This window comes from Lissotriton helveticus, chromosome 12, assembly GCF_964261635.1.
Source record: "Lissotriton helveticus chromosome 12, aLisHel1.1, whole genome shotgun sequence".
In the NCBI taxonomy this organism is placed as follows: domain Eukaryota; kingdom Metazoa; phylum Chordata; class Amphibia; order Caudata; family Salamandridae; genus Lissotriton; species Lissotriton helveticus.
The window spans coordinates 920,029,838-920,045,183 of record NC_136073.1 but is presented as its reverse complement, the minus strand read 5'-3'; the positions used below and the strand labels follow the sequence as shown (position 1 = coordinate 920,045,183).

At 48.5% G+C, this 15,346-nt stretch overlaps 1 protein-coding gene across 4 annotated transcripts in view; it reads right to left on the bottom strand.

The window, feature by feature from the left end:
* The window catches only part of LOC144798280 (uncharacterized), a 2,046,403-nt gene that overhangs the window by 1,528,565 nt on the left and 502,492 nt on the right, over window positions 1–15,346 (bottom strand). For all 4 annotated transcript variants that reach the window (XM_078669053.1, XM_078669055.1, XM_078669054.1 and 1 more), the window contains one exon: window positions 3,842–3,892. In XM_078669053.1, the coding sequence (XP_078525179.1) occupies window positions 3,842–3,892 (51 nt within the window). The remainder of the gene's footprint in view (window positions 1–3,841; window positions 3,893–15,346) is intronic.

The window sequence follows — 15,346 nt, the reverse complement described above, 5'->3', positions numbered from 1 at the left end:
TCACAGCAGAGCGAGCAAAGGATGCAAAACACTGCCCCAGCGAGTACCATGGGCACATGCTGCTGCGGGGGCATCTCTGACTTTAATAACCCCGCCAGCTGCGGCAATGCAAGCTCCCCTCACACCACAGGCGAGGGCGGGATACCAGGAGCTCAGCCCAATGACTCCCTTTGGTGGGCTCGGGGAGGTGAAGTGACATGCCCGGAATCACAGGATGTGTGAGCGACACTCCCGGGACTCGAACCCGGCTCCTCCTGGTCCCAGGTCGAGCGCCCCAGCCGTTAGGCCACCTCCTCTCCCCTCTTCTGCCACCAGCTTCACTTTTACAGGGGAAATAAAGTTCTGTCAGTCTTGGAAAAAAAACCCGGTTGCCTCAGGTGTGAGCGGTTACTCTTCAGGTGTTTAAAGGGCGGCTACCCAGAGCCTTCCCTGTGGGCAAATTTTGACAGCCAGTCGCATATACTGTACGACCGAAAACTGCTGCCCAAGAGGGTGCTGCAGCTGTGGACACTGATGACGGACTGAGCCACATAGTGCTGCTGCAACAGGGAATACCCATGCAGCGCTAGAAGCAAATACTGACTCTTGTGTGTTTGATGAAGGGTTAACTCGAAGCGGATCAGAAGAACCTGAAACAAAACAGACAAAGATGAAACCTGACTTTTGAGCCCTGAGGATGGACTTTTAGAAACATCCCACTTCCTTAAATGCCAGCCAAAGATGCAGAAGAAAGAGGTGTGCGGAGCAACAATCAGACTGTGGGCCTCCCTGAATGAGCGGATATCCCAAGCTCTGAGCTGCTTCGGAAGAGTGAGGGAGCACAACAGTGTAACTGATGTTCTTGTTGAAATAATGAATCCAGGTGGTTCTGAAAGTAATTAATTTCTTAATGCAGCACAGCAACCATAGCACGACTGACCAGCAAGAAGGGCCAGCGTAACGGAACTCTTCTACCTGGCAGCAGCCTCAGGGCTCCAGATCGAATTAGAACACACATTAACACACTGTAAAATACACTCTGAGGTAATGCAACAACGAAGAGATACAAATAACAAGCATTGTTAAGCGCAAAATATAACATATCTCCTTTTTTTCAAACAAACAAACCAAAATAAAAAACTATAAGATTATCTGACGAATTCAGACAGTCTTCTAGGAAATCGTCTACTACGATCTGAATCTTTAACCCTAGAAGCAACAGTGTTTTCGGAACTATAATGTGCTTCAGAGTGTGAGCTTGACATACATTCTGGATTTAATCTATGACCAGAATCACCAATTCTAATCAAGGAATACTCTGGTGAATCATTATCAACATTTACAACATTTGATCCAAAAGGAAGTTTGGCAACACGCTTAACATTCACAACTTTCCATCACCTGTGATGACAATATTATCAAAAACTTCACCAATCTTCATGGCCTTACTAAATCTTTCTGAGCATTTACTAGTGAAACCTGGTTTCCTAATTTTAACCCAATCACCCACTTTGAGATCATGGGATTTTGTCTTCCACTTGTTGTTTTGACTTGTTTGGATTCCACCCTTTGTGTAACATCATTTGTCTTTTTATCAGAAAAATCATTTATCATACACTTTTCTTTGAACCACCAAGAGCAAACCTTGGAAGCAGGATCTCTTCCTTTTAAAGGGTGAAAAGGACTAATCTCAGTAATGGTATGTGACGTGATGCGACATAACCACAACCTCTCTTATTAATTTTTTCCAATCACCTCCAAACCACCTCAGAAACATAACCCTTTAAAACTCTGTTAAAGCACTCAACAAGACCATTCTCATGTGGTTCATATAAAGAGGTTGTCACATATGGCATTTAAGAACATTTTCCATCTCTAAAGTAAGATGCACCCCATTATCTGGACTAAGAAGTGCAGGACAACCCTCTATGGCAAAAACTTTTTTTTAAATTCCATAACAATGTTAGTAGTAGAATATTACACAAATGTCACTTCTGGCCACTTAGGGCCAGATGTAGGTAGAACTTATTTACCGATTTTTAATTACCGAATTTTACCGATTCGGTGATTAAGAATCGGTATGTAAGAAGGGGGGGTATGTAGGAACATCCAGATGTTCCATTTACCGAATCGGTAAATATCTGTATTTACGGTAAATACCGACCGGTAATGCTCAATTCATTCCTATGGGCTTTGAAGCCCATAGGAATGAATGGGGCATTACCGGTCGGTATTTACCGAATCGGTAAATACCGATTTTGACAAGGGTGCAGGGGGTTTCACTTTGACACCCTCTAGCACCCCCAAAAAAGGTTCGGGGGCCATGTGGCAGGCATACCTGCCCTAAGGGCAGGTCTGCCTGTCATATGGCACAGGTGTGCATGCACACATGTATATAACAAATCTTTATTCGGTTTATCACAAGGAAAACCATAAAAGAGACAAACAGCAATACAATTGATAAAAAAGTAAAAGTTATACAGTGATTTTTTTTTTCTTTTAAAAAGGTTCGTAGAAAAGACAGTATACAATGAATTATAAGCAGGCATATTAAAATAGTAGTGCAATTCAATGTTGTTATTTCTTCAGAAAAAATGTTTTAAAGATTTTTTCTATGGTTCATGATGCATTTTAAAAAGTTTAGAGCTGCATAACACACTTCTTCAGACTCTAGCAATTGCAGTCGATAGAATGCTGGTCGACACTGTCTGAGACCCCACCACCTGAATATGGGGAGAAGCCAACATTTTCTGTGCGGATGGTAGAATTTACAGAACATGATCACATGTATGTTGGACAGTACAGATTTCCCGTCACAGGGACATGGGGGCAACGTTAGTTCCCAGCCTTTATTCGTTGGAAAAACAACCAATCTAAAAAAGGTATCCAGTCTAAGTCTGGTCGTGCACACCGGAATCGGTATTTTACCATCAAATATATTTGATGGTAAAATACAGATTCGGTAAGGGTTGTGGGACTCAGAAGAGTCCCACCTACATATCAAATTTATCGAATAGGTAAAAATACCGATTCGGTATTTTACAGATTCGGTAAATTTACCGATCGGTAAATTTACCGAATCTGTAAAATATGTGGCCCTACATACCATTTCGTAAATACTGGTCGGTAACGGCCGAAAATACCGTTACCGACCGACCTACATCCGGCCCTTGGTATGGTAATCCACAAGCACCAATGCATATTGTGACCCATGTGGTCACAAAGGAAGGGACCAGAAATGTCAAAATCCATTTTTTTCCACGGTTCATCAGGTCACTTAGAAATTTTTAAAGGAGGTACATTTAGTTTCAACAGTCCTACCAAGTCCTGAGTTGAACGGACACATGGGGTCCTGGTGTCACCATTTCCACCCGGAGGTCCCCTCACACCTAGAATTGCTAAACTGTTAAACTATGGCAACAGAGACATCATCGTATGAAAATGTGTGAGGCCTCAGCCTTCCACCCAACATCCAAGGGTCTCCCTCCTCACTGCCAGCAGTGCCGGCAGGGAGTGGGTGCAAGGCCTGACTGGCCCCATGACCCTCCACGGCAGAGCAGCGTCGGGGAGGAGAGCAGCTCATCTGCGCCTAGTCCTCCCAACTCCCTCCCGGCCTCTCGGTGATGCTGGCTGTCACTTTCTTTAGAATGCAGGCACAACATTTTGAAACAAACATTATGAGGGCGAGCCACCCAGACTCCTGGAACCACAACCACCCGGGGGTCCCAGGAACCGGAGTTCTAATTATCTGAGCACGGGTCCGTTCGACCACTGATTCCCCAGAACCCTGCACTCCTGTGCGTCCTAAGCACCAGCCGACAGGGAAGGTGTTACACGAAACAGGAAACACTGGGTAACTTACCTGTTCTCTTTGTCCCAAGAACACCGGGCGGGAGGACTCCTGACTGTGGACCTGGGGAAGGAACAGAAGAGAACCATTATTCTCCAGAGGATAATCCTATCAATGTGTGTTGCAGCACATGACAATACAGCGAGTGAATTAAAAGCACACCTCGCCTCACTGTGAATCTATTCCACTTACCCGGTGAGTGGCAGGTGGACGACACGTGGTGGAGAATGTGGGCATGAGGCCGCCTGACCAAAGATGGAGAACATTATACATCAACTCAAGGAGGGCCAAAGAAAGCTGAAATGAACCCACACGAACCATATGGCTCAAGACAATCGACCGCACTGTGTTTGAACCATGACCAAAATGTCTGAGGGACAGACGTGGCAGGGATGGGACAAGGAGGAGCACGGGCCATGCCAGAGGCTGCGGTTCTTCTACAGAAATATGTATTGGGTAAAAAGAGATTATGGATCAAATCTATCTAGAAATTCCCTTGAACCCTGAAACTAGTTGTAGAGACGGCCACGACATTTGCTCGTGCTCAGTCCTGTAGGCCCAATCAGACTTTGAGAAACCAAATAAACCCATAACACCAACGCGACATAACTGAGAAATTGCCCAACTAAATAGCACCAGAGCCACCAAGAATCAAGTTGGGGCGACTAGACCCATTGTAAATCCTGGCCCTCGGTGTTACAAGGGTGGGTAGCGAGGCCGTACCACCCAGTTCTGTAAAAAGAAGACACAAGGGAGAAGAAGAGCAAAGGGGCATCAGCTCTGTCCCTCACTCTGTCCTATATGCTCAGGAGATGGGACCTGTGCATTATGGGAGTTTGCTACTTAATGGTAATCATGTAACTGCCCTGCCAGACTCTGGTGGCAGAGAGTCAGTGATAGAGAACGAATTGTTCTCTCCCTCTCAAATAAGACAAGCAAATATGTGGCGATGTGTTCTGTGCACACTCTCTACAGATTAGAGAACAAGACCCACAATATCAACACAATAGAACTTCAGTAAATAGTACAATATACAATGGGCCCCAGGGGGAGACCAAACCATATATTAAGAAAGTGGTATAAGAACCACGACTTGACTAGACAGTGCCTACAACCTGTAGAATCGCCGGGACCCCAAGGAACCACCCAGGGTAGTGACACAGGGGACCCACGGGGGATGTGTGCAGTGTGAGAACACAACCGCGAGCTCCTTTAGCTTCTATGGGGAAAGTCGCGGTTGGAAATTTAAATATTAAGGGCACTTCGGAGGGGACTTTGAGCAAACCCCTTTAGGCTTAGGGGGTTCTAGGGCCAACACCCACGGGAGCACCGGAGTACTCGAGTTACCTCACCCAGGGAAGCCGGGTGCGTAAGTGTCAAATGGTGTTGGGTCGCATCGTCGTTTTCAATGGCGACCTGCTGCAAAGTGCTGCTGCCGGGAAGAAGGAAAGTGTCCGGTGGGATCCAAGCCTGGATCGAAGATGTAAAGAACCTGAAAGCAGAGGGGACAGAGTCCGGGTCACTTGCCAGTGACCAGAGGCACGATAGATGAATGCCCACCAATGTTGGGTGCTTTAGGTACACAGAGGGGAAGCTTGACTCTGCAGCCACGAGGACCAGGAGGCGTCGACGACGGCCAGGAGCTGGATTTGAGCTGTCCCACAAAGGATGTTGAGTGCTGCGGCGTCGGTGCTCGGATTAAACACAACAGCAATCCACGCAGGAAGAGAAACGATACTTCGGTGTGGACCTGCAAGGTCCTGGTGACTCCCCAAGTGGTGGAGAGTCAGGGTACATCTGGAGAAACCAGGTAAGCCCGTTGAAAGTTAGAGTTGCCTTCACAGGGACCCGCCAGTCGACGGACCAGGAATCGCGATGGGACCTCAAGAGGAATCACACAATAGCAGCCCACAGGACACTGGGTGAGTGTAGGCCATTAATCTTCGGTAGAAATGGTGCTCGGGGCTTGGACTACAAGTAGCCCAAAGCACAACCTCAAGTATTGCCAAAACGCATACGCACTTGCAAATGTGCAATGTCCGGTTCCATGGTCCCCACAAGGGCAATGGGTCTCAGCTTTGCTGGGAGCTCCGGTTGGCCTCTGGGAAGTCAAGTCTTCAAGTTTGAAGTGGAAATATCTGGAGAGTCCATCATGCAGTGGTATAGTTACTCACAGGTCTATGTTCCACTGTATAGTTTATCCCCTGTAGGGAAATGAACCACCTCAAAAGTTTGGGGGTTTCACCCTTCATCTGTTTTAGCCATAAGAGGGGCAAATGGTCAGCCTGAACAGTGAAGTGAGTGCCAAACAAGTATGGCCTTAGCTTCTTCAGAGACCAAACCACAGCAAAGGCCTCCCTCTCAATAGCTGACCAACGTTTCCCTCTGGAGATCAGCCTTCTGCTAATAAAAGCTACTTGCTGATCCTGACCCTCATCATTCAATTGTGATAGCACAGCCCCTTCTCCCACCTCAGATGCATCTGTTTTGGACAATGAATTCTTTGGATTAGTTAGGACTTTGCATAATGGGAGCAGTGCACGGCCTGCTTCAGGTCATCAAATGCCTTTTGACAGCTGACTGTCCACTGAACTTTCTATGGCATTATTTTAAAAGTTAAGTCATTCAAAGGGGTCACTATGGATCCCTAACCTTTGACAAATCTTCTATACTACCCAATAAGGCCACAGAAAGCTCTGATCTGAGTCTGGGTGGTTGGAGCAACCCAGTCCATGATGGTCTGAATTTTGCTCTGCAATGGTTGAACCTGGCCACCACCCACAAGGTGGCCCAAGTACACAACCTGCCTCTGCCCTATCTGGCAAGTGGTGGCCTTAATAGTTAGGCCGGCTTCCTGCCGGGCCTACAAAACATTTCTTAGGTGGATCAGATGATCCTCCCAGGTGGAGCTAAAGACCGCAATATCACATAGACATGCTGCACTATAGTCTTCCAGGCCTGTAAGGACTTTGTTCACCAACCTTTGAAAAGTGGCAGGTGCATTCTTCAAGCCAAAGGGCATCACCAAAAACTGGTAGTGCCCACTAGGGGTAGAAAATGCTGTTTTTGGCTTTGCATCATCAGCTGTCAAGTCAGCTGTCAAGTCAAATGTGCTCAGAAACATGGCTGAGGCCAAAGTATCTATAAGCTCGTCTGCCCTTGGAATTGGGTGAGCATCTGTTCTAGTTACTGCATTGAGACCCCTGTAGTCAACACTAAACCTAATTTCTCTCTTGCCTCTATGGGTGTGAGGTTTGGGGACTAAGACTACTGGACTAGCCCAAGGGACACTTGAGGGTTCAATAACTCCCAATTATAACATCTTCTGAACTTCAGTCCTCATTGTCAGGTTTCTGTGAGCGCCTCAGTACGTAGTCATCCGGCTGGATGTCATACGGATTAAACAACTACATGTCCCAGACTGCTTAGCGCCTATCTAGAGGCGGTACTATAAAAGAGGAACACATCCTGTTCCTCTTGTCGGATATTTTGGATTCTATCGACCTGAACTCGGAGCTCTTGGAGTCAGTTGCTTCCCGTAGCAGTTACCAAGGATTTCCTTGCCCTCCGTTGGTAAGCCTTCTTTCTTCGGCTTGTGTGGAGGACGAATTGTTTTCGCCGTTGCCCTCCGTTGGTGAGCCTTTTTTCTTCGGCTTGTGCGGAGCACGAATTGTTATCGCAGTTGCCCTCCGTGGGTGAGCCTTCTTGCTTCGGCTCGTGCGGAGGACGAATTGCGTTCCATGTGGAGTGTTCTCCACGAGTGTGTCTCGCTACCGCATTTGCCCTCCGTTGGTGAGCCTTCTTGCTTCGGCTCGTGCGGAGGACGAATTCTTGTGTGTATTTAATCTTACCGCGAGTGGTAAGCCTTGCTCTGTATGCTGTGCCTGCGTCTTGCGGCTAGTACACAGGAAATCAGAATCTCGTATTGAACTGAATCAGTGCCCTTCAGGACCATATTCATTAAGGAGTGGAGAAACACAGGTACTGTACTGATTATTATCGGGTGATGTAACCCTTGGTTGCTTGACTTTGTTGTTTCGGGTACTGTTTATCCAGGGGTCCTTCGGATGTGGCTCAAGACTCTCCTTTACGTCCCGACAAGTCCCTCTGTCGCGGGGTATGTACAATAGTATAGTGTTTCATTCTTGCACTACGGTTATACAAGGGTACAGAATAAGAGAGGTGTTCATTGTGTATTACAGGGAGGACGTAGCACTGTTCATATCCGTCCAGGGCTCTGAGGCTGGTGAAGAGTTGTATCTTTTATTACACCGTCCCTTTAGTTTCTTTACAGGTAGATGAGTACATCTTATGTTACTGTATTGTTAATTGGAACAGGAGTAAGAGTGTCTGGTACCAACGTTTTTTCTTTGTCTTGTGTTTTTCAGATCTCCCTCCCCGCTGTCCCCTTCCTTCCCCGCCTTTCTTTTTGCCCTCACCTGATCCTTCCTTAACCCATGGCTATTACAGCAATCTGGGTTTGGTTAGATCTGGAGGTGGCCTTGTTATAACATCACGCTGATCCTGAGGATGAAATGCGTTACTTACCTGTAACTGCAGTTATCCAGTATTAGTGTCTTTCATAGATTCACATGCCTGAATCATTCCCCGTCGTCGAGACGGGAGCCTCCGGTATATAAAAAAGTAATGTCCTAGAGACATACATAGAGAGAATAGGCCTAAAGGTCTCACCTTAGCAGCCTATCCACGTCCTTTTGTAGGAAGGACCAAACAGAGCAGGCCCCAAGGGTCCCACCTTGGTGGCCTATCTGGGTCCTTTTGTAAAAAAGGACCAAATAAAGCGAAACAGCCAATCAGCTACCACCTCCTTCTAGAACCTTCCTGTCAGGAGCCCAAGTCTCTCAGATTTTCGTACGCACCAAGCTAGTTAGGCGTAAGCTCCTTAGAGAGAAAGGTGAGCCCTGCCAGGGGAGGCGGGAGGGTGCATGTGAATCTATGAAAGACACTAATACTGGATAACTGCAGTTACAGGTAAGTAACGCATTTCTTATCCAGTATTTGGGTGTCTTTCATAGATTCACATGCCTGAATCAGAGTAGCGAGCAATACATAAAGCACATTCTGTGTGAACATCAGGTACAAGCATGTAGATAAAGCATATCACATGACCATAAATCACAAAATGCAATGCAATATACATACAATAAGAGAATGTGCATACCCGTAAAGGATGGAGGGATGTAGTAGGGCTCACCTTACTGAAATAGATGGCGAAGCACTGCTCGGCCCACTGCTGCATCCTTCATCAGCTCAGTATCCAGGCAGTAGTGCCTGGTGAAGGTGTGCGGGGACTTCCACGTCGCCGCTCTGCAAATGTCCAATATCGGCACTCCAGCGAACAACGCTGCCGATGTGGACATGGCTCTAGTCGAATGAGCTTTAACACGTGAGTCTAAAGGTCGCCCAGCCTTGTCGTGACAAAAGGTGATCGCAGAAGAGATCCATCTTGAGATGCTCTGCTTTGTCAGGGGCATGCCCAGTCTTGGTCTACTAAAGGCAATAAAGAGCTGTGTTGACTTTCGAAAGTGTCGTGTCTTATCAATGTAGAATTTAAGGCACCTCTTCAGATCTAGAGAATGTAGAGTTCTTTCGGCTGCCGTGGTAGGATTCGGAAAGAACGATCTAAGCACCACTGGTTCGTTAAGATGGAAGTCCGAGGGGACTTTTGGAATGAAACGAGGGTTAGTCCTCAGAATTACTCTGTCCTCTCGAAATTGAAGGAAAGGATCCTGAACAGATAGAGCCTGCAATTCACTGACCCTTCTAGCAGAGGTTAGTGCCAGGAGGAGGGCCGTTTTCCAAGATAGGAACTTGATGTCTGCCTTATGGATGGGTTCGAAGGGATGCTTCATTAGTTGATGAAGAACCACATTCAGGTGCCACGATGGAGGAACAGGTCGCGGTCGTGGAAAGGACCTATATAAACCTTTCAGGAATTGTTTGATGAGTCTGTCCGCCCACAAAGAAGGGCCCGTAGCCGTTCTCGTGAACCTTGAAATTGCTGCAAGATGCACCTTGATGGATGTATGCGCAAGGCCTGATTGCGCAAGATGTAACAAGTATGGCAGCAGCTGTTGTGGAGTGGCATGGAAGGGATGCAAGCCATGATCCACACACCAGGAACAGAATCGCTTCCATTTTAGTGAGTAGGTTTTGTTAGTGCTGACAGCTCTAGCTTTTGCAAGGACATCTCTGCAATCCTGCGGGATGCTCAGGTGGCTGAACTCGCGGTATTCAGGAGCCAGGCTGACAATTTCAGAGAGCGCAGGTTCGGGTGGAGAACCTGCCCTTGAGACATCGTGATCAGGGCCGGAAACTGCTTCAGGCGAAGAGGAGGCCGGGCAGATAGGCGATGAAGGTCCGTGAACCAGTGCTGCCTCGGCCAGGCTGGAGCAATGAGGATCAGAGTGCAGGGTTCCGATTTCATCTTTCTGAGGACCCTGGGAATTAGTGGGAATGGCGGAAAGGCGTACGCAAAGACGTTGCGCCATGCGATGGAAAATGCATTCCCGAGGGTTCCTGAGTGGTGATGCCTGCTTGCGAAGCTTGGGCATTTGGCGTTCTCTCTGGTGGCAAAGAGGTCTATGGCGGGAGTGCCCCACTCCTCGAAGATATGGTTCAGCACCTCCATGTCCAATTCCCATTCGTGGGAAGGAGACGTCTCTCTGCTCAGTGCGTCCGCCAAAACGTTGTCCTTGCCCGGGACATACTCCGCTTTTAATTCTATGCTGTGTTGTAGAAGCCAATTCCAAATTCTTTGCGATTCTCTTGATAATGAGATCGAACGTGTCCCCCCCTGTTTGTTCAGGTAATGCATCGTCGTGGTGTTGTCCGTCCTGACGAGCACCGGGGATTGACGAATGCGTGGGAGAAACGATTGGAGAGCTAGGAAAACTGCTCGTAATTCCAACAGATTGATATGCAGTTTTGTTTCTTGTGTCGTCCATTTCCCATTGATTTGTAGTTCCTGGAGGACTGCCCCCCAGCCTTCCAGTGACGCATCCGTAGTTATTACATGCGGCTCCGCTGGGAGTAGGAATGGCAAACCCTTCGACAGATGGCGGAGTGACATCCACCATTGCAAATGGTTGATAATGGGTCGAGTGACTCGTATGCGGTCCTCGAAAGAACCTGTGGCTTGCGTCCATTGTCTTGTCAGTGCTTCCTGAAGAGGACGCATTTTCAGACGGCAGTGCGGAATGAGCAGTATGCATGAAGACATCATCCCAAGGAGGGACTTGAACGTGCGGACTGGGAGAGTCTTCCTCGAAGCCACTGCCTTGGCTAAGGAGATGAGTTTGTTCTTTCTCTCCCGAGAGGGGAAAGCTCTGACCCGCTCCGTATCCAGAGTTGCTCCAAGGAACGTGATGACTCTGTTGGGTTCCAGAACCGACTTTGCGGCGTTGAGGGTCAGTCCCAGGCGGTGGAAAATATCCAGACAGGCGCTGGAGGATGAGGCTGCGCCGGCCTCCGTCGGTGCCTTCACCAACCAGTCGTCTAGGTATGGAAACACCTGGTGGCCTTGCTGACGAAGGAACGCTGCCACTGGAGACAGGCATTTCGTAAATATCCTCGGGGCCGATTTGAGACCGAATGGAAGGACACGAAATTGGTAGTGGTGTCCTGCCACCGCAAACCTGAGGAACTTTCTGTGTCCTTTGAGAATAGGTATATGGTAGTAGGCGTCCTGAAGGTCTAAAGACGTCATGTAGTCCCCTTCCTCCAGAAGACCCAGGATTTCTTGCAAAGTCACCATACGGAACGATTGTTTCTTTAGGAACACGTTGAGTGCCCTGAGATCCAGGATCGGTCTCCACTTCTTTCCTTTTTGGTGGATTAGGAAGAAGTGGGAGTAGAAACCTTGATTCATGTGGGCCCGTGGAACTTTCTCTATCGCTCCCTTCTGCAACATAGAAGTTATTTCCTGAAGAAGTAATCGCAGGTGCCTGTGCGAACGGTGGCACGGAGGTGTTGTTGGGGGAGTAGAGGTGAATTCTAGGGAATGTCCAAAACGAATGAGTTGGAGAACCCAACGATCCGTCGTTATGGATTGCCAATTTCGAAGGAAGTATGTTAGTTTCCCTCCAAGTTTTAAAGAATGTAGTGGTGGAGGGGCTAGCCAGGGAGACAAGTCATTGTCTGTTGCCAGCAGGCCGTTTTTGTCCCTTTCCTTTGTAATTGGATCTGCCATAGGAAGACTGCCTTCCCTGTTGGGGTTGTCGCTGTTGAAATTGCGGCTTGGACTGTGAATACGAGTACGAAGACCGATTCTGAAAGGAACCTTTGTATGAAGGTTGTCCTCTTCCCCTTTGGCCACGAAAGGACTGGGACCGAAATTGTAGAGTACCCAAAGCCTTGGCGGTATCTGTGTCCTTTTTAATGGTGGTAAGGGCCGTATCAATTTGTTCACCAAACAGATGCTGGCCATCGTAAGGCATGTCCAAGATCCTGGTTTGCACCTCCTGGCGGAAAGTGGTGGCCTTGAGCCAGCCCTGTCGCCTCAGGACTGCAGCTCCCGCCAGTTGCCGAAAGCCAGTCATGGCGGCATCAATGGCACAGTCGATAATTTCTGAGGCAGAGGTTTGTCCCTCCAAAAGAAGTGAATGTGCCTCTTCTCTGACATCTTCCGGCAGATTTGACAGATAGGGCGCAATGTCCGCCCATAGTTGGCGATTATAACGGCCAAGTAGAGCAATAGAATTAGCCACTTTAACAGTCATAGCTGATGTGGTCGTAAACCGTTTGCCCACGGCATCCAGTTTCTTACCCTCTTTATCCGGTGGCGTCGATAAAGGCGAGGCCGGATTCCTTGAGTTCTTCTGCGCCGCCTGAGTCACTACGGAATCTGGTTTGGGGTGACCAGTCAGGCATACCGGCGCCGTTGATGTGGCTTTATATTTCTTATCAAGCCTGGGCACCACCACCTGTACAGAAGCGGGTGATTGCATGATTTGCTTGCCCTGCTTCCAGATGTATTCAATAATTGGTATCGACCTTGAAATTTTCTTTGTGGGCTCCTTAAAGTCATAAAGGAAACATTCTGTCTCCTGAGATTCCATGGACATGTGGAATCTCTTGGCAGCCCGCTCCATGATGTTGTGAAAGCCACCGATGTCTGCAGGTGGAGACTCCGAAGTCTGTGGAGCTGGAGAGGCTGGAGAGTGTGCCACATAGTCTTGATCAGCGTCAGGGTCCGATTGGTCGTCATCCACTTCCCCTTCCTCTTGTTCTCGTTCTTCTTCCTCAGATGAGGAAACAGTTTGAATGGGCACCTGTGTCTGTGGAATGACCAGAGGAGTGGGTCTATGGCGAGAAGAAGGTGTTGGCGCCTGTGCTGGTTTTGGCGCGGAATGCTTCTCCGGGAACCTTTCCTTATAATCCTTAATAAGGTATTGCAGGTCCGAGACTATAGAAGCCGGAAGGCACACCATAGGAGTAACCTGAGACTGAGGCGGAGGGTGGACCTGTTGTTCAGGAAGGTCTTCCTCCTCTTCCGGCTCCTCATCTGTGGTTTGACATTTCAGCACTAGATCCGACGGGCTAGTAGCTTGCGTAAAGGAGTCCTCGTCCGACTCCTGACCTTGTAGTATACAGGCAGGTGGTAGTTGTTGTATCCTGCCTGGTGACGTCTGACTCGGCGTAATTGGCTTTTTAGTAATTGTTACCATGACGTGGCTCACTTGTGGTGGAAAGGCATCCATAGCATGGGATAGGAGTGCAGACTCCTTCCATGGTCCTGTAGATGGCAATGCTGGAGTCGATGGTGCCTTGGTAGGCATTTTCGTCGACGAGAAATTCGTCGTCGTCGACGGTGGTTGTGACGACGATGTCTTCATCGACAGCAGCTTCGTCGACGGTAAGGTCCCCATCGTCGACGGTGCACTCGCCGTCGACGGTTTTCCCATCGTCGACGGGATGATCTTCGTCGACGAGATTTGTTTCGTCGACGGTGCCGACTTCGTCGACGGGGTCGTCGTCGTCGATGACTTCGACGATGGTCTCGTCGTCGACGATGTTGTCGTCGTCGTCGTCGACGGAGTGACCGGAATGGTCGACGACGTAGGTCTGCTCGACGACGACGAAGGCGTCATCCTCGTGGTCGAGGAGTAGGCCGACGATGCCGTCGTCGTCGACACTGTCGTCGTCGACGTCGAGACAGTTTTCTGTGCCGAAAGCACCGTAGATGTCGTCGTCGTCGCCAGGACCAGTGGCACCTTCCTGGAGACAGGCGGGTCCTTGACAGACACAGATGGCTTGCCCTCTGAGGACTTTTTAGAAGTCTTCATAGGAGGGGTGTCTGTGGGGCTAGGGGAAGAAACCCTTGGCCTCTTCAAAGAAAATTGGGACGCTCCGGACCCACTCTCACCTTCTGATGCCAAGTCAGCAGTCTTGGTCTTGAGCCTGTTGAGCCACAACAGAAGTCGACCTTCCCGGTCCTTGAGGGTCTTGTTAGAGAAGGTCCGGCAGATTTTGCATTCCTTGGCCTGGTGGTGAGGGTAAAGACAATATAAACATCTATCATGTTTATCGTCGATGTGAAGCCTCTTCTTGCTGCAGGAAGAACAGGCCCTGAACAGACCTTTCTTCTGACCTTCAGACATGCTCTGAAAAGATTAATAAGTCGTTTTTATGAAGAAAAGAAGTTTCCTGAGGAGAGCTCAGGTGGAGACTCCCTAGCACAACGTGCGGTAGAAAATCTGAGAGACTTGGGCTCCTGACAGGAAGGTTCTAGAAGGAGGTGGTAGCTGATTGGCTGTTTCGCTTTATTTGGTCCTTTTTTACAAAAGGACCCAGATAGGCCACCAAGGTGGGACCCTTGGGGCCTGCTCTGTTTGGTCCTTCCTACAAAAGGACGTGGATAGGCTGCTAAGGTGAGACCTTTAGGCCTATTCTCTCTATGTATGTCTCTAGGACATTACTTTTTTATATACCGGAGGCTCCCGTCTCGACGACGGGGAATGATTCAGGCATGTGAATCTATGAAAGACACCCAAATACTGGATAATGAGAAGTTAACAGAATATCCGACCCAAGGGAATACATCCTCCTGGCCAGTGTGTGTTATAATGGCCACCCTGGATGATGTCCTAGCTGCCCTAGTAGTAGTGCAGTCGGAGTTGATCACTTCTAGACAAGAGACAACCGAACTGCGTAATAGATTGGATACCATACAGAGGAATCCCTTTAGTGCTGGAACTTCAGGTACCAACCCACCCACTCCATTGGTAGTCGAAATGCCTGTTGCTGTCCCTTTAGCTAACCCTGAACGCTTCAAGGGGGATGCGGGTTCGGTACAGGTATTTTTGACACAGGTTATGATGCATTTTACGTGTAAACCTAGGTCGTTTCCCACCAACCAGGCCAAGGTGGCATTTCTTATCTCTTATTTGGCAGGAGACGCAGCCCAGTGGGCGGTTCCTCTGATCCAAAGAGACGACCCTCTCATACATGATTGGGTAGCATTCAGAGATGAATTTACAAGGGTCTTCGATCGAA